This window comes from Castor canadensis, chromosome 15 (assembly GCF_047511655.1).
Source record: "Castor canadensis chromosome 15, mCasCan1.hap1v2, whole genome shotgun sequence".
In the NCBI taxonomy this organism is placed as follows: Eukaryota; Metazoa; Chordata; class Mammalia; order Rodentia; family Castoridae; genus Castor; species Castor canadensis.
This window is the reverse complement of record NC_133400.1, coordinates 16,599,662-16,626,967: the sequence shown is the minus strand read 5'-3', so window position 1 is coordinate 16,626,967 and position 27,306 is coordinate 16,599,662. Positions and strand designations below refer to the sequence as shown.

At 40.3% G+C, this 27,306-nt stretch overlaps 1 protein-coding gene across 3 annotated transcripts in view; it reads left to right on the top strand.

Moving 5' to 3' along the window:
* Nucleotides 1-298: 298 nt before the first annotated feature.
* Nucleotides 299-27,306, top strand: part of Wwp2 (WW domain containing E3 ubiquitin protein ligase 2) — a 135,522-nt gene continuing 108,514 nt past the window's right edge. The window contains exons 1-4 of one of the 3 annotated variants that reach the window (XM_074055744.1): nucleotides 299-423; nucleotides 10,465-10,549; nucleotides 21,603-21,750; nucleotides 22,064-22,185. In XM_074055744.1, coding sequence (XP_073911845.1) covers nucleotides 10,480-10,549; nucleotides 21,603-21,750; nucleotides 22,064-22,185 — 340 coding nt within the window. In that variant the 5' untranslated portion in view covers nucleotides 299-423; nucleotides 10,465-10,479. Of the gene's footprint in view, nucleotides 445-559; nucleotides 652-10,464; nucleotides 10,550-21,602; nucleotides 21,751-22,063; nucleotides 22,186-27,306 lie in introns of those variants that run through there. The other 2 variants (XM_074055746.1, XM_074055745.1) reach the window with 2 other exon arrangements.

The following is a 27,306-nucleotide window of genomic DNA, read 5'->3' as shown; positions in this document are numbered from 1 at the left end:
GTATTAAAAAAAAAATTCATCTCTTTTATTTATTAGAGCGTCTTGTATGTTATCTGGCAACTCTACTAAGAAGCTCAAATATTTGATGATTGAACTGATTAGAAGGTTTTCTCTCACCTGTCTCTCTTGGGTTGGAGGGCAGACTATTAAATAAAGCCCCGGACACTCGAAAACTTAGTTTATCTGCTTACGCAGGGTGATCATCCAGGCAGCAGAAATCCTCTGCACTTGGGAACACACCCTGGAGAAGCAGGCCTCCTGCGGGTCAAAGGTTCCCGGGTCCTAGGTTGGCCCGCACCTGCGAGCCGGGCCAGCCTCTTCCGGGTCAGCTGACCGCGCGCGGTCACGTGACCCGGCCCGAGTGCGGGCGGTGGAAGGCGGAAGTGGGAGCGGAGTACGGCGCCGCTTCTGTGGCCGCGGCAGGTAGCGAGCGCTTCCGCCGGGGTGCGGCGACGGTGGCGGCGGCGGCGGCGGCGGCGGGCGGCCCGGTGCGGGCGGGGGCGGTGCGGCCCTGGCGCCGGGGGGGGGGGGCGGTGGCTTCCTGTGGGAGGGGCCTGGCGCGGCGGTTCCGGCCTCCGAGGAGGGGTGTCCCGGCTCCCGCGCGAGCTGGGTGGGCGCGCAGTTCGCGGGCCACGCGGGGGCCTCCCGGAGGTGGGCGGCTGAGGAGGGCGCGGCGCGGGGCTGGCTGGGAGCGAGCGATCGAGCGAGCGCGCGACCCCGGAACGGACTGGAACTCGGCGTCCAGGGATGGAGAGGAACTAGCTGTGGGGAGGGCTCGGGACCAGAGGAAGGGGCGGCTTGGGATTGGGGGGCCGGCCGGGAGGTGGGGAGGAATGAGGAAGAAGAGAAGGCCTGGACCCCGTCTCTCCCTTTTTGGAAATGATCGCTGCCCAAGACTTGGATTTGGGTCCCATTCAGTTTTTAAACTTCAAGAAGGATCGTAGAATCTTGATCGTCCCGCTGTCGTCACACCCTCTTAGTCCTGCTTGGGTAGGGTTTCCACATCTTGGGAACCTAGCCCTTCAGATCATCTTTCTTGGAGATTTTCTCTAATCAGGTCATCGTCAAGGCTTTAAAAAAGAAAGAAAGAAAGAAAAAGATGTGGGCTCTTTGGCCATAAATTGGCTTTTAATTTTACCTATACTGTGACTGGGACCTAGGCCAGCGTTCCCTCAAGCCACTGTGACTGCCGAAATCTTGGATGGAGAAATGTCTACTTGTACTCCTTTATGACTTTCCCTCTTTCTTGGGTTTAAATTATTCAGCTTCCCTTACCACGTGACTGCTTATCTTGACGAACTGTAACTAGGTAGGATGAAGGAGAGGTCCGTGTTGTGTTCCTTAGAACTGTGACCTGGAGCATGAATTTGAGGTTAAATACCCCTGTTCAGATTGTTCTCCCGCCTTGTTCTCTTCATGTTTACTAGAATTTGCAGAAGTGAAATGAGTTTCATGAGTGAAGTATGACTGGAGTGGATGTTCAAACCGGATATTCACAGAATCCACAGTGGCTTGGGGTTACAAGTAGGAAATAAAAGTACTTCACAAATGTATCAGGAGTTTTTGGATTATTCGACAAACATGGGGAAGTTAATTTTTGTAGTAGTCCTGAGTGTTTACAAGGAACAAACAGGTCTAAGAGTGGGCTTGATGTTAAAAAAAAATTATTGCTTTTGTTTACTGGTCTCTTTCTTCCTGCTAACCTGCAAATCAAGGGCAGGGTTCATATTTTATTTGGCTTTCTTAGCTAGTAACCTGGTGCCTGGTATGTTGTGGGTACTTGGTCAATCCAACCCTTTTCCTCATGCCTTTATTTTCATAAGGATAAATAACAAAATGGTAAGCTTGTCTGACAAAGGAAGAGACAGGGTAGAAGACTTGCAAAATCCCGAGTTTACCACTTACAGCTATGTGACTTTTAGAAGTTCATTTATTCACCAAATGTTGACTGAGAGGGGCCAAAGATGACTTGAGAGAATTTGGTAGGAATCACTGGAAGAATGGAGTTGTCATTAGCTGAGGGGGAAGGCTGTTGGAACAGGGTTGGGACTCAGTTTTGTTGATGTTGACGATAAAATGGCTAATTGAAATCCAAATGGAGATACTTTGGGTGATTAGAGGTGGAAAGCTGGTGACAGGCCTGGGCTGAAGATGTGCATGTGGAAGCTGTTACGGGAATAGTGTGGAGTTAAGGGGCTGGACAGGGTCATCCAGGGAGTATTTGTGTACATAGCCAAGAAGAGTGCTGCTTGCTGGAAATTCACTTTTTTTTTGGTCAGTATACTGGGGTTTGAACTCAGGGCTTTGCCCTTGCTAGGCAAGCGCTCTTCTGTTTCAGCCATGCCTCCATTCCTTTTTGGTTTAGGTTATTTTTCAGATAGGATCTCCAGTTTTCTGCTCAGGCCACTAATTGTGTAGCTGGCATCACAAGCACCTGCTACCACATGCTCACTTTTTTGCCTGGGCTGGCCTTTCTATTTCTGCTTCCCAAGTAGCTGGAATTACAGGTATGAGCCACTGCACCCAGCTGGAAATTAACTTTTGAAGTAAATCTCAGTTGATACTATTCTATTAGTATTTATTTTAAGAATAGCAAAGTCTTGTTGTATATCTCTGGGAACTTGGGTTTTTCTCCTTTTCTTTTTTCATTTAAAGATCCTTTTGAAGACCACAAGCTAATGGGTTTCTTTCTTTATTTAAGGAGGCAGCTCTTTCACTTGGGCATCGTTGTAGCGCTGCTAAAGTCAATTTGAGTGCCAGTTTCTGAAATTAATCTGGCTTGCTGTTTGGCAACCAATTTAGAGACTTCGAAGAAGAATGGGAAAGAGACAGCCAGGATAATGGGTTTTTAATGCTTAAAATACTGGTTTTATCAAACACGATTGAACATGTTTTTGTCAGGCATCCCACCACTATAGATTTGATACAAACAACCACACTGAGGGTGAGTTGACCTGCATGAGGTCATGTGTCTAACAAATGGAAGAGCTGGAATTTGCATCTTGGTCATGTGAGTTCTGATCTGATGTTTTCATCAATAAGTTAGGTGGAGGTGGATATAGGAATATAACATCCCATTAGGATCAAGTTAGTGAGCTGCTTTGGAGTGACTTTGAGTCACTTAGAACTATTAGGGATTCTGGAATTTCTGAGAGGTGGCAGAACAGAAGATCTTGTCCTCCTTAGATTTTATCTAGTCCTTTTTTAGAATATTTGCAAGTTCCCTGTTCTTGCCCTTCCCCCTTGCTTGTAAGCAGCCAGTGATTTCACTTGAGTTTATTGACTACAGTTTCTAGGAGAATTTTAAGCACTGGGCCAGCCCTGACAGGCCAGCACTCTCCCTCAGGTTATCCATGCCTTTTGCTTCTTGTTTTTCATGAGCTCTGTTTTCTAGTCTTTTATGATTATTCCTGTGATTCCACTGTTCTCCCAATGGTATACCTCCCTCCCTTTCTTTTTATGTGTTTCATTATTGTATGAATGTCTTTTGGCAAAGTTCACCAGGTTCCATACTGTTTGATTGGTTTTCAGTATGGACCCAATGCCAGACAGAGGAAAAAGAGCAGGGAAGAAGCACTGGAAAAGCACAAGAGAGTGAAGGGAAGAAGAGATCTTTGGAACAATCCTTTTGCACATCTTTCGAGAAATGGATGAAGGGTTGGTCTGTAGTTAGAAACAGGACTCTGTCTGTTTCTGTGGCTGGTTAATTAGAAGTAAAATGATGGTGGTTGTATTTTTTGCTTTTTCCTGGGTCATTCTTGCACATAGGCCTGTTCATATCAAGATCAGGGTTTTGTTTTGTTTTTTTTCTTTTTTGGCAATACTGCAGTTTAAACTCAGGGCCTCACACTTGCTAGGCCTGAGCTCTACCACTTGAGCCATGCCCTCAGCCCTCATTGACTTTTTTTTTTGTTGTTGTTGAGGCTGGGGTTTGAACTCTGGGCTTTGTGCCCTCATTGGTTTCTTGATTCAAAGTTGGGTCAAGATTTTAGGAATTAAAGTTCTACAATCCCAGACTCTAGATTTTTAGTATCAAGAAATAGTAGTTTAGGACTGGGGATGTAGCTGTGTTGTAAGTATTTGCCTACCAGGCACAAGTCCCTGGGTACAATCTCCAGTGCTGCAAAAAAATCACCAAAAGTGGCTTATCTTATAGCTGTTTTTTTTTTGTTAGTTTGTTTTTTTTGTTGGGATTGGGGTTTGAACTCTGGGCCTCATGTTTGCTAGGCAGGTGCCCTACCACTTGAGTCAGTCCAGCAGCCCCGCCTTGTGTTGGATATTTTCCAAATAGGGTCTCCTGAATTGTTTGCCTTGGGCTGGCTTTGAAACATGATCCTCAAGATCTCTGCCTCCTGAGTAGCTACGATTACAAGGGTGAACCACTGATTCCTATCTTGCAGCTGATAATGACTGTTGAGGGGCTAAGCCTGTCTGCCTCCAAAAGCTTGCCTGGTCTGAAAGATTCTTGCTGAAGTAGGGTGAGATGAATGGTCAGGTACAGGCTGAGGGTATAGCTCAGTGGTAGAGTGCTTGCACAGAAGGAGCAAAGCCCTAAGTTGGATCCTCAGCCCTGAGAAAAAAGAAAGGAAGAGAGGGGGAAAAGAGAGAAGGAAGGAAGAAAAAGAATCAACTCATCCTCATGACCTAAATAATACCAACTGATGATAGATAAATGTATATGAATGCAATGGCATATTCAGTCCTAAAAACAATGAAGTTCTAATACATGTCTCAAGGAGGATGAACCTTGAAAACATGCTAAGTGGAAGAAATCAGCCACAAAAGATTACATATATGTATGAAATGTCTGAAATGGACAAATCTGTAGAGATAGAAAATAGATTAATGATTGTAGGGAGAAATGGGGGTGGCTGCTGATGGTATAGTTTCTTTTGGAGTGAAGAGAGTGTTCTGGAATTAGATAGTGACAAAGGTAGCACAAATCTGAATATGAAAACCACCAAGTCATAAAAGGAGGAATTTATATTTTATAAATTATATGTCGATAATAAAAAAGAATGAAGCAGTCCTATTTCATATGTGCCCTTTGTGTTCTGTGGGGGCCCACAAGATTCTGGTGTAGGGGGTTGCGTACACCAGAGACAGAGCCCAGTGACAGAGAACTTGACTAGTGTGCACAGGGCCTTGGGTTCCCCACCTTTGCAAAACAAAAACAAAAATGCCACTCTCCAAAAAACCAAAAAAAAAAAAAAAAAAAAAAAAATGCCTGTTACTCAACTGTGCCTGAGGTCTGGTCTTCCAGTGTGGTTTAATTTTATGAGAGGTAAAAAGTTGACTCTGCTGCTTGAGATTAGGGAGGTGCAACTAACTGTGGCAAATTGGGTAGGGAGGGGACTTTGGGACTCTTAACTGTTCTCCCAAATAGAGTTTTTATTTTGAAAAATGCTTGTCAAGATTTAGGTGGGACATGGCTGAGAACAGGACAGGCTCAAAATGGTAAAGTGTCCTGATCAAAATGGTAGGGTGTCCTGTGTTCAGTCCTCAGTACTGGAAAAAAGCAAACAAAAGTGATTTAGGAGAGGGTTAGACAATATGCTGTTTTTTTTTTTTTTTTGAGAAATTTGAGTAGAGCTACCCGAATTAGTAAAGGAAAGCTTTGGTTTCTCCCTCCACCTTTCATGACATCCATCACATCCTTAAATGATGAAGTTCTTTGTATATCTAAACTCTGGTTATATTGTAGGCATTGTTTCTCTCTCCCCTACCTGTTACAGGCTTATGATAACTCCCATTTTCTTTCTTCTTTTGGAGTTATTCAATTGCAAACACTTTTCACCACTATTAGCAGAGGAACGATTAGCCAGTTTCACATCTGGAGTCATCTGTATTGCTGACTTAGATATAGAACAGACTTTGGGCCTCAGGTTTCACAAGCTTTCTGCAGTGTATAAATGGGCTGGAGACCTAATTTTGTCCGTGACAGAAACCACATCTAAGACAAGACCTTGAGACACAAGCCAAAAGGTTGAAGGTACTTGGATTGAGTTGAGATGTATTTGTCTTTTGAGTTAATGGATATTCTCCTTTATACAGAGATGGAAAGGCTTTGCAATTCACCGCGCCTACCTTGAATGTCAGGGTGGCATCTGGCTAATTGAATCTGGAACTGCCACCAAGCTGCACATAATAACATGGATTGCTGTTGATCACCAATGAGCTGAAATTTTGAAAGACAGTGGAGAGGGAAAGCATGGTGGCCTTGTCTACCCTGTTTCTCCTCTTTCCCAGTTGGCTTTGTTCTTTTTGAGCCTTCTTTAGAATTTATCCCATTGATTTTGTTTGGGGGCATGAGTTGTAGATCAAGAGAGTTAGGCTTTCTCCCACTTAACAGGGCTTTGAGTTTTATCTGCTTAGAGTTAGGACCAAAGGCTAAAAGCAGCCAAAGCTCAGGAGAATAGCTAGTTTAAAAACTACTCAACTAAGAGTTGAGTTGCCTGGGGAAAGAAAGAGTGTGAATATAGGTAAAGATTTTTAAATCTTTTAAAGTTTATAAATAATGTATTTCCAGCATTTAGTGCTTTAACCCCTGTTACTAAAACGCTAGGGCAAAATTTCTAATCATATTCTTTCCTTCATTGCTAAATGATAATCTTTTCTCCCCCCTTAAAATTACTGTTCAATTTTGAAAAAAGATCAAAAATACAAAATGGTTCAGAGATGAAGATAGTGAACAGTCAAAAAGCTGTCTAGATTTAGTGAATATGAACATTTTGCCATATTTGTTTCAGAACTTTTTCTTTAGAAGTTAAAGCGTTGTAGATAAAGTTGAATTTCCCTTGGTCTTGCCTTTCTCCAGTTCATCTGCTCCCTCCTCTGTTATTCTAGAGGGAACTTCTGTTCTGAACTAGATGTGGCTCCTGTCCATACTTTTGTATTTTAGTACATTTGTGTGTCCACAACAGCAAATACAGCTGTTCTGTGTAAGTTCACATGTGCAACAGTGGCATCCACTGTACGTAGGCTGTTACTTGTGCATGTGCTTGCTCTCTCTCTCTCTCTTTCTTTCTTCTGTTCTCTTTCTCTTCTAGTTTGGGGCTTCTGCAGGTGAACTGAAGCCACATCTTTCAAGGATGACATAGCATTCCATTTTAGAAATACAATTTATCCATCTCTTATCGATGGGCATTTAGGTGTTTTTTTTTTTTTTTTTAACCCAGTATTTGTTACTATAAACATTGCTGTGATGAGCATCCTTGAACTTGGCCTTTTCTGCATGTGTTGGAGTCCTACTCCCTCCTTCCCACCAATATCTGGGAGTGGAATCCTGGGGATGTGTGTCCACGATATGCATCAACTCTACTGGAGGTTCTCAGGTGTATCCCTCCAGAAGCCTATGAGACTTCTCACCAAAAGTTACTGACAGACTTTTGTTCTCTTTCTAATCTGATGGGTAGCACAAAGAGTGGATCTTCTTAGTGTTTCCCCCAAATGAGTTTAGTTTTAAGAGATTCAAAACATCTTTTTAAATTTCAGAAAATTGAGGCTCAAATTCATTCATTCCATATATAATTCATGGGGTTTTCCTACTGAGAGCCAGGTTCTATTCTCAATATTAGGGATGTGGAGTTAATAGATTGGTCAATCGTCTTAGCTCTCGAGATTACATACCAGGGCAGGGAGACAGACAATGAATAGAATAAATCAACACAATATGTAGCATGCTGATGGTAAATGCTAAGGAGAAAAGGTGCAATAGGGAAGGAGGTGGGATTTGTGTCGGGGTTAGGGAAGGAAGGGCCCTTAAGAAAGAAGGATTTGAGAAAATACTAGAGGCGGTGAGGGAGGGAATGAGCTCTGGGTGTGGACAGCTGGAGGAAGAGCATTCCAGTAAGGGGGTGGAAGTGTGAAGACTGAGGTGGGAGCATGTCTCTGTGCTCAGGGGATAGCAAGGAGGCTTGTGTTGCTCAGAGAGTGAAGGAGAGAAGTAGTCAAGGAGATCAGAGAGCTGTGTGCAAGTGTGGGGAGCGTATCATGGAGGCCCTTGAGGGTCATGTTAAGGACTTTGACTTTTACTGAGTTAGTATGTTAAAATCAACTTTTTGTCACTGTGACAAAATATTTGAGAGAAACCATCTTAAAGGAGGAAAGATTTATGTTGGCTCAGGGTTTCAGAAGTTTCAGTCCAAGATTCAGCTTGTTCCATTGCTTTTATGCTGTAGTGGCAGAGTATCATGGCAGGGAACATATGATGGACCAAAGCTGCTCACCTCTGGGTGGCTGGGGAGCCGAGTGAGCAAGAGGAAGGGTCTGGGTACAAGATAAACCCTTTAGGGGCATGCCTCCAAACTGCCCCACCTCTTAGTAGCCCACTTAGCTATGAAATGATCAGTGGATTAACTTGCTGAAGAATTTCAATGAGATTGAAAGGGCAAAGGGCAGATGCAGGAAAACAATCCAGGTGAGAGATTTTAGTACATTGAACCAAAGTGGTGACAGTAGAGGTGGACAGATATGGTTGAACTTGGGAGTATTTTAAAGATAGGACCAGAAGGATTTATTGACATTGGATGTGGGTTGTGGAGGGAAAGGGGAAGTAAGCAAGGTCCAGCGTTTTGGCCAGAGCCACTGAGGAAGGAGTTGTCAGGTGCCGGAGTGGGATGAGGAGCAGAACAGAAGCATTGGAAGCTCGGTTTTGTTGATAGGCCAGTGGATCTGATGGTCTGAGCTTCAAGCCTGAGCTCCTGTTGGACACACCAGTTAGGGATTGTCAACAAATAGATGATGTTAAAACCATGAGACAGGCCAAAATGACTAAGAGAAGAGATGTAACTTTGAGCTGTAGAGGCTGAGGTGGGGAAAAGTGACCAACTGAGGAGCTGTGGTGATACACACCTGTTACTTTCATGTTTTTATCTTTTTGTTATTTTCATAATAATGTGAATCCTTTTTTGCCTTTTCACTGTGATCATATTTACACTACTGGTGCAAAAGTACATGACACTGTTGCCCCAGCATGAGTCAAGGTGTGTGGTCATCATTGTGTTCTTTACCCCACACACTCTGGTTACAAAGAAGCATGTCCTTGATGAGGCAATGAAATCTAATGATTTTATTAAGTGTTGATTCTTAAGCACATGTCTTCTTAATGCTCTGTGTGTGGAAATGGGAGGAGGCATAAAGTACTTCTGCATGTTGAACTTACAGGTTGTATAGAGGACAAGCACTTGTGTGCTTGTTTGAATTTGAGAGCTGAAATTAAATTGCTTTTTCATGAAATATCATTTTTACTTCAGCAAACAACTAAGACACAAACTCAAGTTACTAGATTTGAGTATTTGGCAGACATTTTCTTTAAAATGAATGAATTGAGCCTGGCACTTCAAGAAAAATAGCCGACAGTATTTGTTGCCAATGACAAAATAGGAGTTCTTAAGTGAAATTTAGAATTTTGGACCAGTACCACCAAGAGCCAACAGCTTCCTAGTGCTTGGAGGCTTATTTGAGGACATCAGTGGTGACATTCACAAATGTGATTTTTTTTTTATATTTTATAATGAAATGTGTCAACATTTGGAATAGCTGCATAGCTCAGTGAACCAATATTTTCCCAAATGACAATATTCCAAAATAACATTTGAATAAGAGATCCATTCAAAGTGCCAGATAGACTTCTGCTTGTAGTCAATATGGAGAGACAGGGGCACCTGATAGCTAATGACATTAAGCATCGTTCTGTGGGTATATTAGCCATTTGGATATCTTCAGAGACACGTCTGTTTAGATCTTTTACCCATTAAAAGAATTGGCTTAGTCATTTTTTTATTGTTAAGTTGTTACTTTCTTTTTGGAGATGTTCTATTAGATAAGACAGATAGACAAACAACAAATACCCTGCTATAAGTAGCATGACCATAGTTGCTTGGACATTTGTATTTTCTTGCCTCTGTCTCTTTACTTTTTAATTTCTTAATTCTTGATTTTTTGAGAGCTTGTTTGGAGGTTCTAGCAGGGGAGCGCAGCTACTCGTATACCCTTGACCGAAGAACGGTCCTCCTCTATCGGGGATGGTCGTCCTCTTCGACCGAGCGCGCAGCTTCGGGAGGGACGCACTTGGAGCGGTGAGGGAGGAAGGGGACACCCGCCTAGCCAGCCAGATCAGCCGAATCAACCCTGGCCATCAATGGGGTGACAGATGTCGCAGCCAGATCGCCCTCACATCCAATTCTTGATTTTTTGAGAGAGAGTCTTGCTAGGTAGCCCAGGCTAGCTGTGAACTTACTGTGTAGCTCAGGTTGACCTACAACTTGCTGTGTAACCCAGGCTGGCCTCAAACTTGTTATTGTCTTGCCTCAGCCTCCCAAATGCTGGGATTACAGGTGTGTGCCACCACATCCAGCTTTCTTGTCTCTGTCTCTTTAAACTTAAATATTAAAATTGGGTTTATTTCTTTAATTTTTCTCCTCAGATCACATCTAAAAGCTCACTGCTCTTCTTGTCTTGCAGTTTCATGGTGATGATATGGCATCTGCTAGCTCCAGCCGGGCAGGAGTAGCCTTGCCTTTTGAGAAGTCTCAGCTTACTCTGAAAGGTGAGTGGCCTTGTGGAAAGTGTTGATTGTTTGATGTCTGTGGGGAAGAATCATATACCACACCTTGATCTGAAGAGCTATATCTTCTGAAGGTACTTGTGAATGTAACTATTCATTCCCATCAGAGAATGTTACATTGTGGCTGGAATTCTTTCTTCTTCCTTTTTTTTACCCCCCTGTGGTTTAAACTGAGGGTTTAAACTCAGTGCCTCACGCTTACTGAGCAGGTGCTCTACTGCTGGAACTACTCCACCAAGCCCCTATTGCTGGAATTCTTAAAAAAGAAGAAAAATAACTTGAAGATTAGAGAAAAGGAACTTTTGGCTAAAATTGTCTGAACTGGTGATTTCCTTCATGTTCCAGGGCTCCTTTCTATCAATGCTCACCCTGTGAGTGATCTCATCCAACCTCATGGCTTTAAATGCCACCAATTTAAGGTTACTCCCAGATCTGTGTCTCTAGCTGGGCCTTTCTTTGGAACTTCAGATTTGAATCCAGTAGCTAACTTGTCCCCTCCACTTGAGTGTTTAGTAAACAACTAAGGTTTCACATGTCTAGAACTGAGCTCCTGACTTTTCGTTCTCATATCCTGTATTCAACCCAATCAGCAAATCCAGTTAGCTTAGTCTTCAAAATGTATCCAATATTCAGCCCTTCCCACCACCCCTCTTGTCCCAGCCCAGTGTAGGACACCTTATCTCCACCCTAGATTAAGGTTAAGGCAGTAGCCTCTTGACTGGCCTCCTGGATTCTGTCCTTTGCCCTCCTTCAGTCTGATGGTCACACAGAAGCCTGTTAAAATATAAGCTGGAAAATGCCAGGTGCCTGTGACTCACTCCTGAAATCCTCCCTATTCAGGAAGCAGAGATCAGGATAGCTGTTCCAAGTCAGACCAGAGACCCTATCTTAAAAATTACCAACACAAAAAAAGGGCTGATGGAGAGGCTTCAGTGGTAGAGTGCCTTCCTAGTGAATGTCAGGCCCTGAGTTCAAAACCCAGTACCACAGGAAAAAAAAAAAGTAAGCTAGATCTTGTCACACCTTTGTTGAAACCCATCAAAGGCTCTTCATCTCAGAGTAAAAGCTAATGTCCCCACATTTTATGAACCCGTTTGTCATTTCTGCTCAGTCACATGGGCCTCCTCACTCTTCATAGAACATACTGAGCAGGTTTCTGCCTCTGGGTCTTTGCACTTGTCCTCTTTGAGTGAAATGCTTTTGGCTTGCTTCCTTATATTCTTAGGTCTTTACTCAGAGGTCACCCACTTTAAGGAGGCCTTGCTAACTTCCTGTTCTGAAGCCACTTCTCTCCCTAACATCCTCACATTTGTCCTCTTCCCTACTTTATATTTTTCTTCTCAGTCCTTGTCCCTGTTTAACATGGTACAGATTTTTATTTATTTAATTTATTGGCTGTCTTCTTCAATAGAATGTAGGCATCACAGGAACAGAGTTTTGTCTGATTTGGTCATTCTTGATACCTTAGCCTTTAGAACTGCCCACCACCCAGTGGACCCTTAGTGAATACTGCCAGTTAGAAAGAACATTGCTTTAGTCACCTTAGCTCTACCGTGCATTTGCAGGGATGGGGGAGCGAACTTAGTACCTGCACTCGCCTCTGCATGGTCATCAGGAGGCAACACTGTGTGTCTCTACCATATTTTTCAGTAATATTTTTTAAATGTAAATGCTACTTATTTGTTTGTGTAAGTTCACAATTATTTCTTTTCCTCCAACCCTTTAATACTCCTGCTTGGAGGAAACCAGCACTATCCATTTCTTTTGTGTCCTTTTCAAGACACACTGAAGAGGAAGCATTTTTGTCATTTTGACAGCCACACTGCCTTTCATGGAAGGAGTACTCTTAAACAATGTATGAGAGTGCCTGTTTCTCACATCTTTAGCAACATGACATGTTAGACTTTTACTTTTGCCAATTTGATTGGTAAAAAGATTGTTTTCTGGGCTGAAAGTGTAGCTCAATAATAGAGCACTTGCCTAGTTGCACAAAGCCTTGGGTTTGAGCCCCAGCACCTCAAAAAAGGTGTTTTTTTTTTTTTTTTTTTTTACTATAGTTTTATTTCCCACTTCTTTAATTATAAATTATGTTTAGCATCTTATATATTTAAAGGCAGTTTGTACTTCCTTTTCTGTGCATTGTCTATTACTATATGCCTTTTATCACGATTTTTTTTTTTGTGGTCTTGAAACATTTTAATTACTTTTCTTAGAGTCTCATATCTGTTCCAGTCCTCCTTTTGAATAGAAGATGGGTTAGAATGAAACAATAAAGTTTTTTTTTTTTTTTTTTTTTTTTTGTAGTACTAGGGTTTGAACTCAAGGCCTCAGGCTTGCTAGGCAGGTACTCTAACACTTAAGCCACACCAGCCCTTTTTTGTAATGAATATTTTTGAGATAGGGTCTCTTGAACTATTTCCCTGGGCTGGCATTGAACTGCAGTCCTCCTGATCACTGCCTCCCGAGTAGCTAGGATTATAGGTGTGAGTTACCACTGCATGGCTAACCAGTAAGGTTTTGACTTTAGAACTATACCCTTTTCTGTCTTCCCTAGTAATTAACAAGTTTGCAAATTTGCCTGCCTATAGAACCTGGTCACACCCTAAGATCCTTGTTTTAGACCATATTATTCAGGACACACATTGATTTCTAAAGATTTGTCTCTTGCCTTTTCTCAAGACAAATTTTCTTGCCAGTGTGGAAAGCACTGACTTGGTAATATAGGTACATCTCATTATATATACATTCAACCTAAGAAGATTCAATAACATCAAGGGAAGTGTTGGGGGAAAAAGAGAAAAGAGAGACATGACAATTTAAATAGCATAGTGGTTCTTTGTCCCCTGATTCATTGATTGAGCTGGTAGTGTAACTTGGTGGGGGAGATACTATCCACTTCACTTTATTTGCCTTAGTTGCCTTGTGCCTCTCCACAGGGTGTGAACATAGTCTTATTTTATTTTGGCAGTTCTGAAGTTTGAATTCAGGGCCTTACGCTTGCTGGGTAGATACTCTACTACTTTATTCACTCCGCCAGCCCTTTTTTTGTGTTGGGTATTTTTGAGCTAGGGTCTCACTTTTTTTTTTGTTTAATCCCTGGGCTGGACTCAACTGTGATCCTTCTGATATCTTTTCTATTCATTTATTCATATGTGCATATAATGTTTGGGCCATTTCTCCCCCCTGCCTCCATACCCTCCCTGTCCCCTCCACCCTCCTCGCTTCCAGGCAGAACCTGTTCTGCCCCCTTCTCCAGTTTTGTTGAAGAAAAGACATAAGCAATAATAAGATAGACTTAGCATTTTTGCTAGTTTGAGATAGGGATAGCTATACAGAGAGATTCCTAGCATTGCTTCCATGCACATGTGTATTACAGCCTGAATTGTTTCATCTCTGCCAGACTTCTTCACTACTTCCCATAGTGACCTTTGTCGTTTTAAGGTTACTGTATTAGCTCCTCTACAGAGGGCGCATCAAACACTTTCAAGTTTTGGGTTTCCTGCCTTTCCCTGTTCCTCCTGTATGTGTTCTCCTGTAGCATGTGACCCATGTCCAGTAATATTATTGCATTTGTTTTAGGTCTAAAGTCTTCATATGAGGGAGAACATATGATTTTTGGACTTCTGAGTCTGGCTAACTTTGCTTAAGATGATGTTCTCCAGTTCCATCCATTTACTTGTGAATGAAAATATTTCATTCTTCTTAATGGCTGAGTAAAATTCCATTGTGTACAAATACCACATTTTCTTTATCTATTTGTCAGTAGTGGGGCATCTTGGCTGTTTCCATAACTTGACTATTATGAATAGTGCTGCAATAAACATGGGTATGTAGGTGCCTATGGAGTAACCTGAGTCACATTCCTTTGGGTATATCCCTAGGAGTGGGATTGCTGGGTCATATGGCAGATCTATGTTTAGTTTTTTAAGAAGCCTCTATATTGTTTTCCAGAGTGGTTATACTAGCTTGCATTCCCACCAGCAGTGCATGAGGGTTCCTTTTTCTTCACATCCTTGCCAACATTTGTTGTTGGTGGGGTTTTTGATGATAGCTGTTCTAACAGGGGTGAGGTAGAATCTTAGTGTGGTTTTGATTTTGCATTTCCTTTATGGCCAGAGATGATGAGTATTTTTTCATGTGTTTTTTGGCCATTTGGATTTTTTCTTTTGAAAAAGTTCAGTTTAGTTCATTTGCCCATTTCTTTATTGGTTCATTGATTTTGGGGGAATTTAGTTTTTTGAGCTCCCTGTATATTCTGGTTATCAGTCCTTTGTCTGATATATAGCTAGCAAATATTTTCTCCCACTTTGTGGGTGGTCTCTTCAGTTTAGAGACCATTTCTTTTGCTGTGCAGAACCTTTTTAATTTCATGTAGTCTCATTTGTCCATCCTTTCTCTTAGTTGCTGAGCTGATGTGGTTCTATTGAGGAAGACCTTGCCTATACCTATTGCTTCCAGAGTATTCCCTGCTCTTTTCAGTATTAGCTTCAGAGTTTTGGGTCTGATATTAAGGTCCTTGATCCATTTTGAGCTGATACTAGTACAGGGTGATAGATATGGATCTAGTTTCAGTTCTCTGCAGGCAGATGACCACTTTTCCCAGCAACATTTGTTGAAGAGGCTGTCTATTTTCCATTGTATGTTTTTGGCGCCTTTGTCAAAAATAAGGTGGACATAGCTGGGTGGATTCATATACGGGTCCTCTATTCTGTTCCACTGGTCTTTGTATCTGTTTTTGTGCCAGTACCATGCTATTTTTATTGCTATTGCTTTGTAATATAGTTTGAAGTCAGGTATTGTGGGACTTCCAGCATTGCTTTTTTTTGCTGAGTATTGCCTTGGCGATTCACAGTCTCTTGTGTTTCCAAATGAATTTTAGGGTAGATTTTTCAATCTCTGTGATGAAATATCATTGGGATTTTGATGGGAATTGTGTTGAACATGTAGATTGCTTTTGGAAGTATAGCCATTTTTAATATGTTGATTCTACCAATACATGAGCACAGAAGATCTTTCCACCTTCTGTAGTCTTCCTCAATCTCTTTCTTCAGAGGTTTATAGCTCTCCTTGTAGAGGTCATTCACATCCTTTGTTAAGTTTATTCCTAGGTATTTGATTTTTTTTGAGGCTATTATAAATGGAATTGTTTTCATATATTCTTTCTCAATTTGTTCATTGTTGGTGTATAGAAAACCTAATAATTTTTGTATGTTGATTTTGTATCCTGCCACATTGCTGAAACTGTTTATGTTGTCTAGGAATTTTTGGGTAGAGTTTTTTGGGTCTTTGAGGTATAGGTTCATGTCATCTGCAAATAGGGATATTTTGACAGTTTCTTTACCTGTTCGTATTCCTTTTATTTCTTCTTGCCTTATTGCTCTGGCTAGGAATTCCAGGACTGTGTTGAATAGGAGTGGGATAGTGGGCACCCTTGTCTTGTTCCTGATTTTAGGGGAAGTGGTTTCAATTTTTCTCCATTAAGTATGATGTTGGCTCTAGGTTTGTCATATATAGCCTTTATAATATTGAGGTGCATTCCTTCTATTCCTGGTTTTCTTAGAGCTTTTATCATGAAGTGGTATTGAATCTTATTAAAGGCTTTTTCTGCATCTATTGAGATGATCAAGTGGTTTTTGTCTTTGCTTCTATTAATGTGTTGTATTACATTCACAGATTTGCATATGTTGAACCACCCCTGCATTCCTGAGATGAAGCCAACTTGGTCATGGTGAATGATCTTTCTGACATGTTGTTGGATTTGGTTTGCCATTATTTTATTGAGGATTTTTCCATTGATGTTCATTAAGGAGATTGGCCTATAGTTCTCCTTTTTGGAAGTGTCTGTGTCTGGTTTTGGGATGAGTGTAATACTGGCTTCATAGAATGAGTTAAGCAGTATTTCTTCCCTTTCTATTTCATGGAAAAGTTTAAGGAGAGTTGGTATTAGTTATTCTCTAAAGGTCTGATAGAATTCAGCAGAGAATCCATCAGGTCCTGGACTTTTCATTTTTGGGAGACTATTGCTGCTTCAATTTCATTTCGTGTTACAGATTTATTTAGGTGGTAATATCCTCTTGGTTCAATTTTGGATGGTCATAAGGATCTAGAAATTTGTCCATTTCTTCAAGATTTTCAAATTTATTGGAATATAGGTTTTCAAAGTAGTCTGATGATTCTCTGGATTTCTGTGGTGTTTGTTGTTATCTCCCCTTTTGCATTCCTGATTCTACTAATTTGGGTTTTTTCTCTCCTCATTTTAGTCAGATTTCCAGGGATCTGTCAATCTTGTTTATTTTTTCAAAGAACCAGCTTTTTGTTTCGTTGATCTTTGTATGCTTTTTTTTGGTCTCTATTTCATTAATTTCGGCCCCTATTTTTATTATTTCTCTCCTTCTGCTTATTTTGGGTTTTGCTTCTTGTTTTTTTTTTTTTTAGGAGTTTGAGATACAGCATTAGGTCATTTATCTGAGGTCTTTCTGTCCTTTTAATATAGGCACTCATGGCTATAAACTTTCCTCTTAGATCTGCCTTTGCTGGGTCCCATAGGTTCTGGTAGGTCATGTTTTCATTTTCATTAACTTCCAGTAACTAGGATTACAGGCATGAGCCACTGGAGTCTGGCCATAAGCACAGTCTTAAGGTACATTTTTTTCTTTTTCTTTTTTTTTTTTTAAGGTACATTTCTAAACACATCAAGGCCCTTAAGTACAAGCCAGCTATTTTTCTGATATTTATTCAATTGAACCCTGAAAAGCACAGCATCACAAAGCAGAAAACATCTTGAAAGACAAGTAGGTCAGACTATTGTGGTGTCTTCTTTTTCAGCCCTCTAAGAGCTTTTTAAGGGTATAATTTTGGCCGTATTCAGTTTTTGCTATATTTGACTTTCAAAGCTGTATCTTTTTGTTTGTTTTGAGATGGGATTTTTGCTGGGTTGCCCAGGCTGGCCTCAGATTTGGGATCCTCCTGCCATAGCCTCCTATGTAGCAGAGATTACAGGTATGAGTTAGTGTGCTTCGCTTCCCAGGCTGGTTTTGAGCTCCTGGGCTCCAGTAATACTCCTCTGCCTCTTGAATAGCTGGGTTTGCAGGTGTGATGCTAATTATTTTACATTTTATTTAATGTTAAATACAATTTAAAATGTATGGCTTTTGTTGCACAGGTGCTCAGTAGGTACACATGTATGGTGGTGGTATATTGTATAGGACACATACAGAACATTTTCATGGTCACAGAAGTTCTCTGGGACAGGGCTTATGTAGCTTCACCAGAAGATGCTGGGAGGTGCAAAAAACCAAATGCGGTATAGAGACAACAGTGGTGAAGAGCATCCAAATATTTGTTTTTATGTTCTTTCAGCTTTTTTGTAAATTGGAAACATGCATGCAATCTGTGGGATTGTGACATGTGATCCTAGGTTGGTCCTAGACCAGAAACATTTTTTTTCTTTTTCTTTCTCTTTTTTTTCTCCTCTCTTTCTTTTAAAATTTCCTTCTTCCTTCCTTTCTCTTTCTTTTCTTTTTTATCATGGGCATTGATAGGACAATTGGCAAAACTTGAGTAAGGTCTGTAGGTTGAGTAATAAATTTCTCGTTTTTTTTTTTTTTTTTTTTTTTTTTTTGGTGGTGGTACCAGAGTTTGAACTCAGGGCCTTATGCTTGATAGACAGATGCTTCCCCCCTAAGCCACAGCACAACTCTTAAAGTTCTTGATTTTGACCATTCTACTCTTGGTTTTGTTAGAAAGAGTCTTTGTTCTTAGGAAACATATCCTGAAGTATTAAAGAGCGAAGAGACACAACATCTATAATTTACTCTCAGATTTTTAGGAAAAAATGCGTTTGTGTATGAGACTCAAGGGAGACAAAGAATAATAAAGCAAGTGTGGTGCAAAGTTAATATTGCATGACTCTGAGTGAAGGGTGTAGGGGAATTCTTGGCATTAATCTTCCAAATTTTCTTTAGGTTTGAAATTATGTCCAAATTAAAAAAGCTAGGGAGGGGGTGGGGGGAAATGGGGGAGAAATGACCCAAACATTGTATGCACATATGAATAAAAGAAAAAAAAAAAAAACTAGGACCTGGTGTGGTGGTGCAACTGCTTGGGAGGAGGAGAGAGGAAGATTGTGGTTTGAGGCCAGCCCTGGCAAAAGTTAATGAGACCCTTTTTCAAAAATTGGCCAAGCATAATCGTTCATGCCTATAACCCCAGCTACTCAGGAGGCAGAGGTAGGAGAATTGTGGCCTGAGGTCTGTCCAGGCAAAAACATGAGACCTTATGAAAGACAAACTAAAAGCAGGATGGGCTGGGAGTGTGGCTCAGTAGTAGAGCTCTTCCTAGCAAGCATGAGGCCTTGAGTTCAATCTCCAGTAGTACTGCAAAATGAAACAAAACAAAAAAACAAAACAAAAACAAAAAACTAGCCAGGTGTTGGGGGCTCATGCCTGTAGTCCTGACTACTTGGGAGGCAGAGATCAGGAGGATTGTGGTGTGAGGCAAGCCTGGGCAAAGAAGTAAGACCCTATCTCAAAAATACCCAGCACAAGCCAGGTGCCAGTGACTTTCTCCTGTAATCCAACCTCCTTGGGAGGCTGAAATCATGATGATTGAGGTTCGAGGGTAGTCTGGGAAAATAGTGTGTGAGACCCCATCTCCAAAATAACCAGAGAAAAATGGACTGGAGGTGTGGCTCAAGTATTAGAGTGCCTGCTTGGCAAACGTGAAGCCCTGAGTTCAAATCCCAGTCCCACCAAAAAAAAAAAAGGGAGGGTTGAGAGAATAGGTCTGGCAGCTGGGAGACTTGGTTCTAGTCTCAGCCCCATCTCTGACTAACTCTGTAATTTTAGATAAGTTATTTTACCTTCCTGAGTCTCAAGTTGGCCCAACTATGACATAAAAGGTTTGACCTTGTTGATTTTTAAAGAGATTGTCTAGATCAAAATTATAGGACTCTGATTAAAACTAGTTTCTATTTTTTTTAGTTAAAGGTACACAGAGCTGCCCTCTCACCACCAGGTGGCCTCAGTAACCTTGGTCTATGTGAAAAGTACAACCTTTTTCTACTGGGCTCTGCCTCAGCACCACGAACCTTTATTCCCAATACTGTCCTTTGATGCTTCTGAATCTTAACCACAACTGTTTTTCATTTCTTGGGTTCTGGGGAAGAGTTACTGCTGAAAACAACTAGGAGGTGGATTTGACCTTTTCCAATCTGTAGGCCTTACATCCCTGAAGAATCTGCTAACTCTCAACAGAGTGGAACTCAGGAAAGGATAGTCTTGCCTCATGAGTGAGGAGCGTCAGTTATATCCTTTGATTTGGGGCATAGGATTGAGGATGTGTAGACATACTTCCTCCTGTTGTCTTGGAATTTCCACCATGTGTCATAAATGCTGCCAGGGTACATGCCCCTGATGCCATAGGGCATAATACTTGCTAGGCTTTGTGCTCTGTCTTTGGTTTGGTGGTGGCAAATGGACATCAGAAATGCTACTATGTAAAGGTTATGAACAGAAGAGGAAATGCAGATGGAAAAAATATTCAACCATACCAATAATTGAAGAGCAGGGATAGAATAGAGAAGCAAAGACCAATAATGACATACACATGGTGTGCCATCAGGCTGGCCAGGTACACACTCTGGTTCATTGCTTCCTGATTATGTAGTGAGGGACAGGGACCTTACTTCTCAAGCCTATTTCTTTCTTGTAATATGGGGTGATGACACATTTCCTGTCTCATGAGTTTGTTGTGAGGATTCAGTTTGTTACTGTGTGCATAGCAAAGTGCCTGCAGTAAGTGCTCATTGAATCTTAGTGATTATATTATTGTTAATTTTTACTATATTGTATTACTAATGATTTTTATTTTGTGGTACTCAGCACCTATACCTTGAGCCACTCCCCTTCCCCCCTTTTTTGAGATAGGGTCTTGTGAACTATTAGCCTGGGCTGGCTTTGAACTGTGATCTTCCTGATCTCTGCCTCCTGAATAGCTAGGATTATAGGTGTGAGCCACTGGTGCCTAGTGCTGATGATTTATCTTTAAAATATTTTTAAAAATCTGTATGGTCTGCGAAGAGTAAACAAACAGTATTCAGTGCTTGGCAGCATTTGGTGAAAAGAGCATGTTCCTCTAGCCACTGATGGGTGTCTATATAGGTTTACCCCTTGTGGAAAGGAATTGAATAGTTTTAAGAACTTAAAAAAATGTTCATAGCCTTCTGGGAAATATTCAGAAATGCATACAAATATGTTTATGGTAATTTTCCCAGAACAAAAAATTACAAGCAGTCTTTTCAACAATGAAGAAATAGTTAATGTGTCTATAAAATGGGATTATATTATAGCCATTTCAATTTGATTGTGGGACTGGAGTATAAGTCAGTGGTAGAGACTTGTCTGTTATCTGTGAGGCCCTGGCTTTGATCCTCAGTAATGCCGAAAGAAAAAAAAAAACACCAAGATTTTGGGTGGAGAGGAATTTTTGCTTTTTGATGGGACTGGGATTTGAACTCAGGGCTTTGAGTTTATAAAGCAGGTGCTCTACCTTTGGAGAAGGGGTCTCATGAACTGTTTGCCTGGGCTGGTCTTGAACTGTGATCCTCCCTATCTTACCCTCCCAAGTAGGAGGTATGAGCCACTGGTTCCTGGCTTTTTTTTTTTTTCAGTACTGGGATTTGAACTCAGGGCTTTGTCCTTTGTAAGCAGGTACTGCTTGAGCTATACCTTCAGCCCAGGAGAAGAATTTTTAAAGAGTTGGGGAAATAAAAGATAAAAGTCTGGAAGATATGCCAGTGATGTAGTGGCAATAATTAATGGTAATTATCACAGTGGGTTTAGAAGTGATTTTTTTTCTTACGCTTTATAGTTTTTTTTTTTTTAAATATACCCTATTTCTTTAAAAATTTTTTTAAGCATCTGGACAAAGCAAAATTTATTTTTTATAAGAACCCAAAAGAGCCAGACTGTCTGCCACAGGGGACATCTGGGAACTCTCTGACTCATCTTCCACTTTTTCTTTCTCTCCCATCCAGTGGTGTCAGCAAAGCCCAAGGTGCACAATCGGCAACCTAGAATTAACTCCTACGTGGAAGTGGCAGTGGATGGACTTCCCAGTGAGACCAAGAAGACTGGCAAGCGCATTGGGAGCTCCGAGCTTCTCTGGAATGAGATCATCATTTTGTAAGAGAAAGTCATTGCTTCTGGAAGGCTGTAAGAAGGGGAAGAGAGAAGTTGCTCTGAGGGGGAGGAGAGTCTTTGACTCTCCTGCCCTTTGTCCCTAGGGTTCCTCTCTCGGTGTTTCTACCCCATTGAGCTCACAGAGCATTCATTATTAGCTAGAGGGTTACAGGTCAGCGTTGAGGGGGCAGGGAGGGTGAATGTTTCTTCCTCTGCTGTCCCCACAAGATGTCAGCAGTATAGTTTAACTTTTTCTTCCAATTGCAAGGAGTGACCATTCTGCTTAGATGTGATGAATCTAGTATTTGTTTTCCAGGAATGTCACAGCCCAGAGTCATTTAGACTTGAAGGTCTGGAGCTGCCATACCTTGAGAAATGAACTACTAGGCACCGCCTCTGTCAACCTCTCCAATGTCCTGAAGAACAATGGGGGCAAAAGTATGTATGATGAAGGGGTAGCCGATGTGAGTCCTCTGTGGGACTGGGGAGGACGTGGCAGTTAGACCTGGGGATGGATACACCTTCCTCCAGGGACAGGGCGACCTCTGCCCCTTGGATGTCATCTGTGCAGTTTGATGAAGACTGAAAGCTCTTTTTTGCCTCTACCAGGATTTAGCCTCCTTTGTCCAAAGGCCTCTAGTAGTGGGATGCGGTGCCATGGCCCCTGGTCCTTCCTAAGGGGTGAAGACTTTCCCTCTGCCCACTTTCTGACTCAGAAGATGTGTGATATGTTGAATTTAACTATCAAATGCTTCCAGCCTAAATCATTGCTTTTCTCATCTGAGCCCTAGAACATAACAAAGAAGCTGTGTGCATATGAGCATGCATGGATGCATGCGATTGGAATAATGTTACGAGTGATGCTTTGTGCTTAGTAGGCACTCAGTAGGCCTTTACTGGATGTTGGGATGTGATGGCAGCTCCATCTGAATTATCGATGGTGCCTCCGCCACCTGGGCATATAAATCCTCACTTTTCTGTTCCTTGCTGTTTGTGGTCAATGGCCTAATCTGTGCCTGTGGGCTCTGCACCCTCTCTCATAAAGCCTCTATTCAGAGCAGTGCCATATGTGGTGACTGAGGGTAGAAAGAAAGGCTCCTTTTTCTCTTGAGGTCTGCTGTCAAGAAAATATTTTCTGAAAGTGAATTTAGCCTAAAGAGAGATGTGGAGGCAGGGAGTCCTGAGGCCCAGGGGAGAGTCTTTTCTTTTTGAGCCTCTCCTTTCTGCTGAGCTGCTTGAGCGCTGTTTCCACCTACTCTGGTCTTTTCCTTTTTACTGGGCATGTAGGGACATGATGAACCCTCTCTGGCCAAAGGGTTGTTGAGGACCAGGGATGTGCCTCTGTTTTGATTCCACTTTTGATTCAACTCTTCTGAGTTGGCCTTCATTTTCCCAAGCCCTAGCCTACATGTTTTTCTTTTTTTTGGGGGGGTACTAGGGTTTGAACTTTAGGCTTCATGCTTTCTAGGCAGGCTTTCTACTACTTGAGCCACTCTACCAGCCTTCTAATAAATTTTATACTTATAGGTAACTCATACAAATGGGAACATAGAATTTGTCATTATTTGGTTGGCTTATTTCACTCAGCATAATGTCCTCAAGGTTTATTCATGGGCCAGAATTTTCTTCTTTTTTAAGACTGAATAAATATTCCGCTGCATGAATATACCTTGGTTTATCTGTCCATCTGTTGATGGACACTTCTGTTGTTTCTTTTGCATTTTGACTATTGTGAATGATGTTGTTATGAACACTGGTGCAAATATCCTTCAAGATCTGCCTTTCAGTTCTTCTGGCATCATACCCAGAAGTGGAATTGCTGAATCATGTAATTTTATTTTCATTTTTGTGGTGCTGGGGATTAAACCCAGGGCTTCACACATGACAGGCAAGTGTTCTACCATTTGGCTCCATTCCCAGCCCTCATTTTGAGACAGGGTCTTGCTATGTAGTCCATTGAAACTTGAGGTGCTCCTGCCTCTGCCTCCCAATGGCTGGGATTACAGGATTAGCAGTTTTTGAGGAACTGTTATACTGTTTTTCATAACTACTGAATTATAAAATATATCAGTATAGCTTTAATTTTTTTTTCTGAAATCCAGTTTTTGATGACTACCTGGTGGTAGTTTTATCATGTAACTGGGTGAAAATTTAGAGTTGACCATTGAAGTAGTTTTAAATATTTGACAGTCATAAATAAAGCCATAATAAACTTACAAACTTATAACTCTTTATGTTCATTGCTGAAAGTTTACTTAGGATGAGTTATTGAATGTGGACTTGCCAGGTTTAAACACTTTTCAAGATTTTTTGACATATGTTACCAGATGACCCACAGAAAGTGCTGCCTGTTACCTTCCCATCAGTAATGGATGGAATTGCTGGTTTCTCTTGCACCATTGCATGTATTAGATATTATTTATTTAAAAAATCTTTTTTTAACCTCCTTGATAATTATTAACATTATGCCAGATTTGCCGCCTCTTTTGTTTTTAGCTAGAGTATTTTAAAGTACACAATAGATGTCCCAGTATTTTATCCCAGATTCTTTAGCACACAGGGCATTTTCTTATACACTTCCCATAGAATGATCACACCTAGCAATATTAACATGAATTCCTTATTAAATGTAATACTGAATTCATATTCGACTTGCTATCTGTCTCACAACTGTCATTTTTGCAGTTGGGTGGCTTGACCCTGGACAAGGTCTACTTTCTGCATTTTGTTATGACTCTGAGGTCTGCCCCCACTTCTACCCAACTTGTTTTGGACTGTAATTTGTTGAAGGATATTGAGTGTTTTAAAAACGTGTTTATGGTCCTATTAATGTCTTTTGCTTATTTTTATATTCAAGTATGCATATTTCTCTTTTGGTTTTAAGAGGTCTTTATATGTAAGGCTATTATTCTTTGTCTTATAATTTATAAATGTTTTTCCAGTTTTTCATTTGCATTTTAACTTTCTAGGACTTTTTTTTCTTTTTTCCATATATATATTTTAAACTTTTTATAGCCTACTCTGTCTCCTTTTATATTTAACCTTGTCTTTTATACTTTGAAAAGTATTCACCATTCTGAGATCTGGTAAATAGTCATGTCTGTTTTTTCCTAGTTTTCTTCAGTGCTGGGGATTGAATCTAGGGCCCTGTATATGCTAGGCAAGTGTTCAACCACTGAACTACATCCCCAACTTTTTTTTGTGTGTGTGGGGAGGGGACTGGGTCTCATTATAGAGTCTAGGCTAACCTCGAACTTGAGATCCTCCTGCCTCAAGCTCTCAAGTGCTCGATTACAGGCATGTAGCACCATGACTGGCTTTCCTAGTTCCTCATTATTTCATTTTTTCACATTTAATTCTTCATCCAAAATAATTTAATTTTTGTATGGTATGATTAGAGATCTGATATATTTTCTTCCTTAACCATTAACCATTCCCATAACCATTAACCATTGTTTTAGCACTGCTTACTGAATAATCCATCTACTGCACCAAATGATTTGGGTTTCTACCTTCAGCATGTATTAAAAACATACGTTTACTTGGGACTTTCCATTTCATCCACTGTTTTTTCATCCTTTCCAAATTCCTGTCTTTGTTATTGTAGCATTTCATTTTAATATCTGGCATTTAAACTTGAACTCTGTTTTAAAATCTTCTTGCCTCTTTTCTTCACATACATGACATCATCACATTGTGGCAGGTTTTTCCCTCTTCCTAACCCCTTCTCCCCATCCCTTGAGATTTTATTGGAATCCTGTAATAGGTTAATTTAATGAAGAATTTTCATACCAAACCTTCCTACACAGGAACATGGAATGTCTCCAGATTTATTCAAATACATTTGAAATTCATCTTTAGATAAGATTTTTTTTTTTTTTTTAATTTGTTTGTTTTCATTGCTGGGGATCAAACCCAGCATCCCTTGTTTATACTAGGCAGCTACTCTATCACTGAGCTACACCCTAGCCCTAGAGTATTTTAATTTTAATTAATTTATTTTTAGACTGTATTTCTATGCTTTAAAAAATTTTTTTTATTAATGTTGTTGTACTGAGGATATAATGTGACATTTACAAAAGTGCTTACAATATATCTTAAATTCACCCCCTCCATCATTCTACCATATCCCTCCTCCCCTCCTAATATTTAAAAAGTATAAAAATTTTAATACTATTTTGAGTGAGATTTTTCCGTTAGGTTTTCTGATTCAGTGTTGTCGGTAAGTGACTATTAGTTTCTGCATTTTCTCTTACAGTGTTTCATACACAATTATTTCTTTTGCGTTTTCTTTGTAGACATTTATATGGGTTTTGAGACTGATAATTTTGTTTGCCTAGTTGGTAATTCTACTTTTTCTTTGCATATGACTTTTTGTTTCAGTGATGACCAGTGCTTGTAAGTCACTGTCAAAATGTTGGGTGTTAGTTACCTTTTTGTTTTATTAATTGCTGGTGTTTTTTTTCTTAAATCATGAAGGGCGTTGGATTTTTTTATAGTTAATAATAGATTATTATATGTTTCAAATTTGCTAGAAGGGTAAACTTTTTCTTTTGGCCTTGTTTTTATTCATGTATATTACTTGTACAAAGGAATTTCAATGTAATATTTCCATACATGCATATAATATATTTTGATTAAATTCACTCCCTCTATTACTCTTACTTATCCCCTCTCTCTTTTAAAACAATTTTAATGGGTTTCATTATTCTGTTTTCACACATGCATATGAAGTACTTCAAACATAGTCACCCCCCAGGAAGAGTATTTTTATCAAATATCTTAAGTAAAGTTTTTTGTAACTTTCACATAGAAACAGCCTTAGAATTTCTAGAATATACCTAATTGCTCAAGGTAGATTATTCATTGAAATTTTTGTTAGAATTTTTTGTTAATATTTTATTTGGAGGTTTTCCATCTGTACTCATCAGTGAGATGTGTCTCTTGTTCTGTTCTGTTTTTGCCAGTTTTGTAATCAAGGGTAAACTAATTTTATAAAGTAAGTTTAAGCACTTGCCAACTTCGGGAACATGAGTGCCGGAAAGAGGTCAACCAGTAAAACCAACTAGGCCTGGCATCTTCCTTTGAAATAATTCTTTGATGACTTTTTCAATTTTTTTCCTACTAATTATTAGTTTGTTTAACTGTCCTGATTCAGCTTGAGCCAATTTTTTTAATTCATTTTTTTCTGAGAACCATTAGATTTTCCTATTTTTCAGTACAAGGACTTAAAATAACATTCTCATTTTTCAAACGTATACAGTACTTTTACTTAAAATTTTTGGTATTCATGTGTTTTTCTCAGCTTTTCTTTCTGACTAGATTAAATGGTTTTAATTTTTGATTTTTAACTTACATTTTTTTTTTTTTTAATGCTGTGCTGGTGTTAGAACTCATGGCCTCACACTTGTTCTACCATTTGAGTCACTCTGTCAGCTCATACTTTTTTATTTTTTATTTTTTTGTGGTTCTGGGATCAAATCAGGGCCTTGATCATACTAGGCAATTGTTCTACCATCAAGCTACATCCCCAGCCCTTTAATTTACTTTTCACAGAGC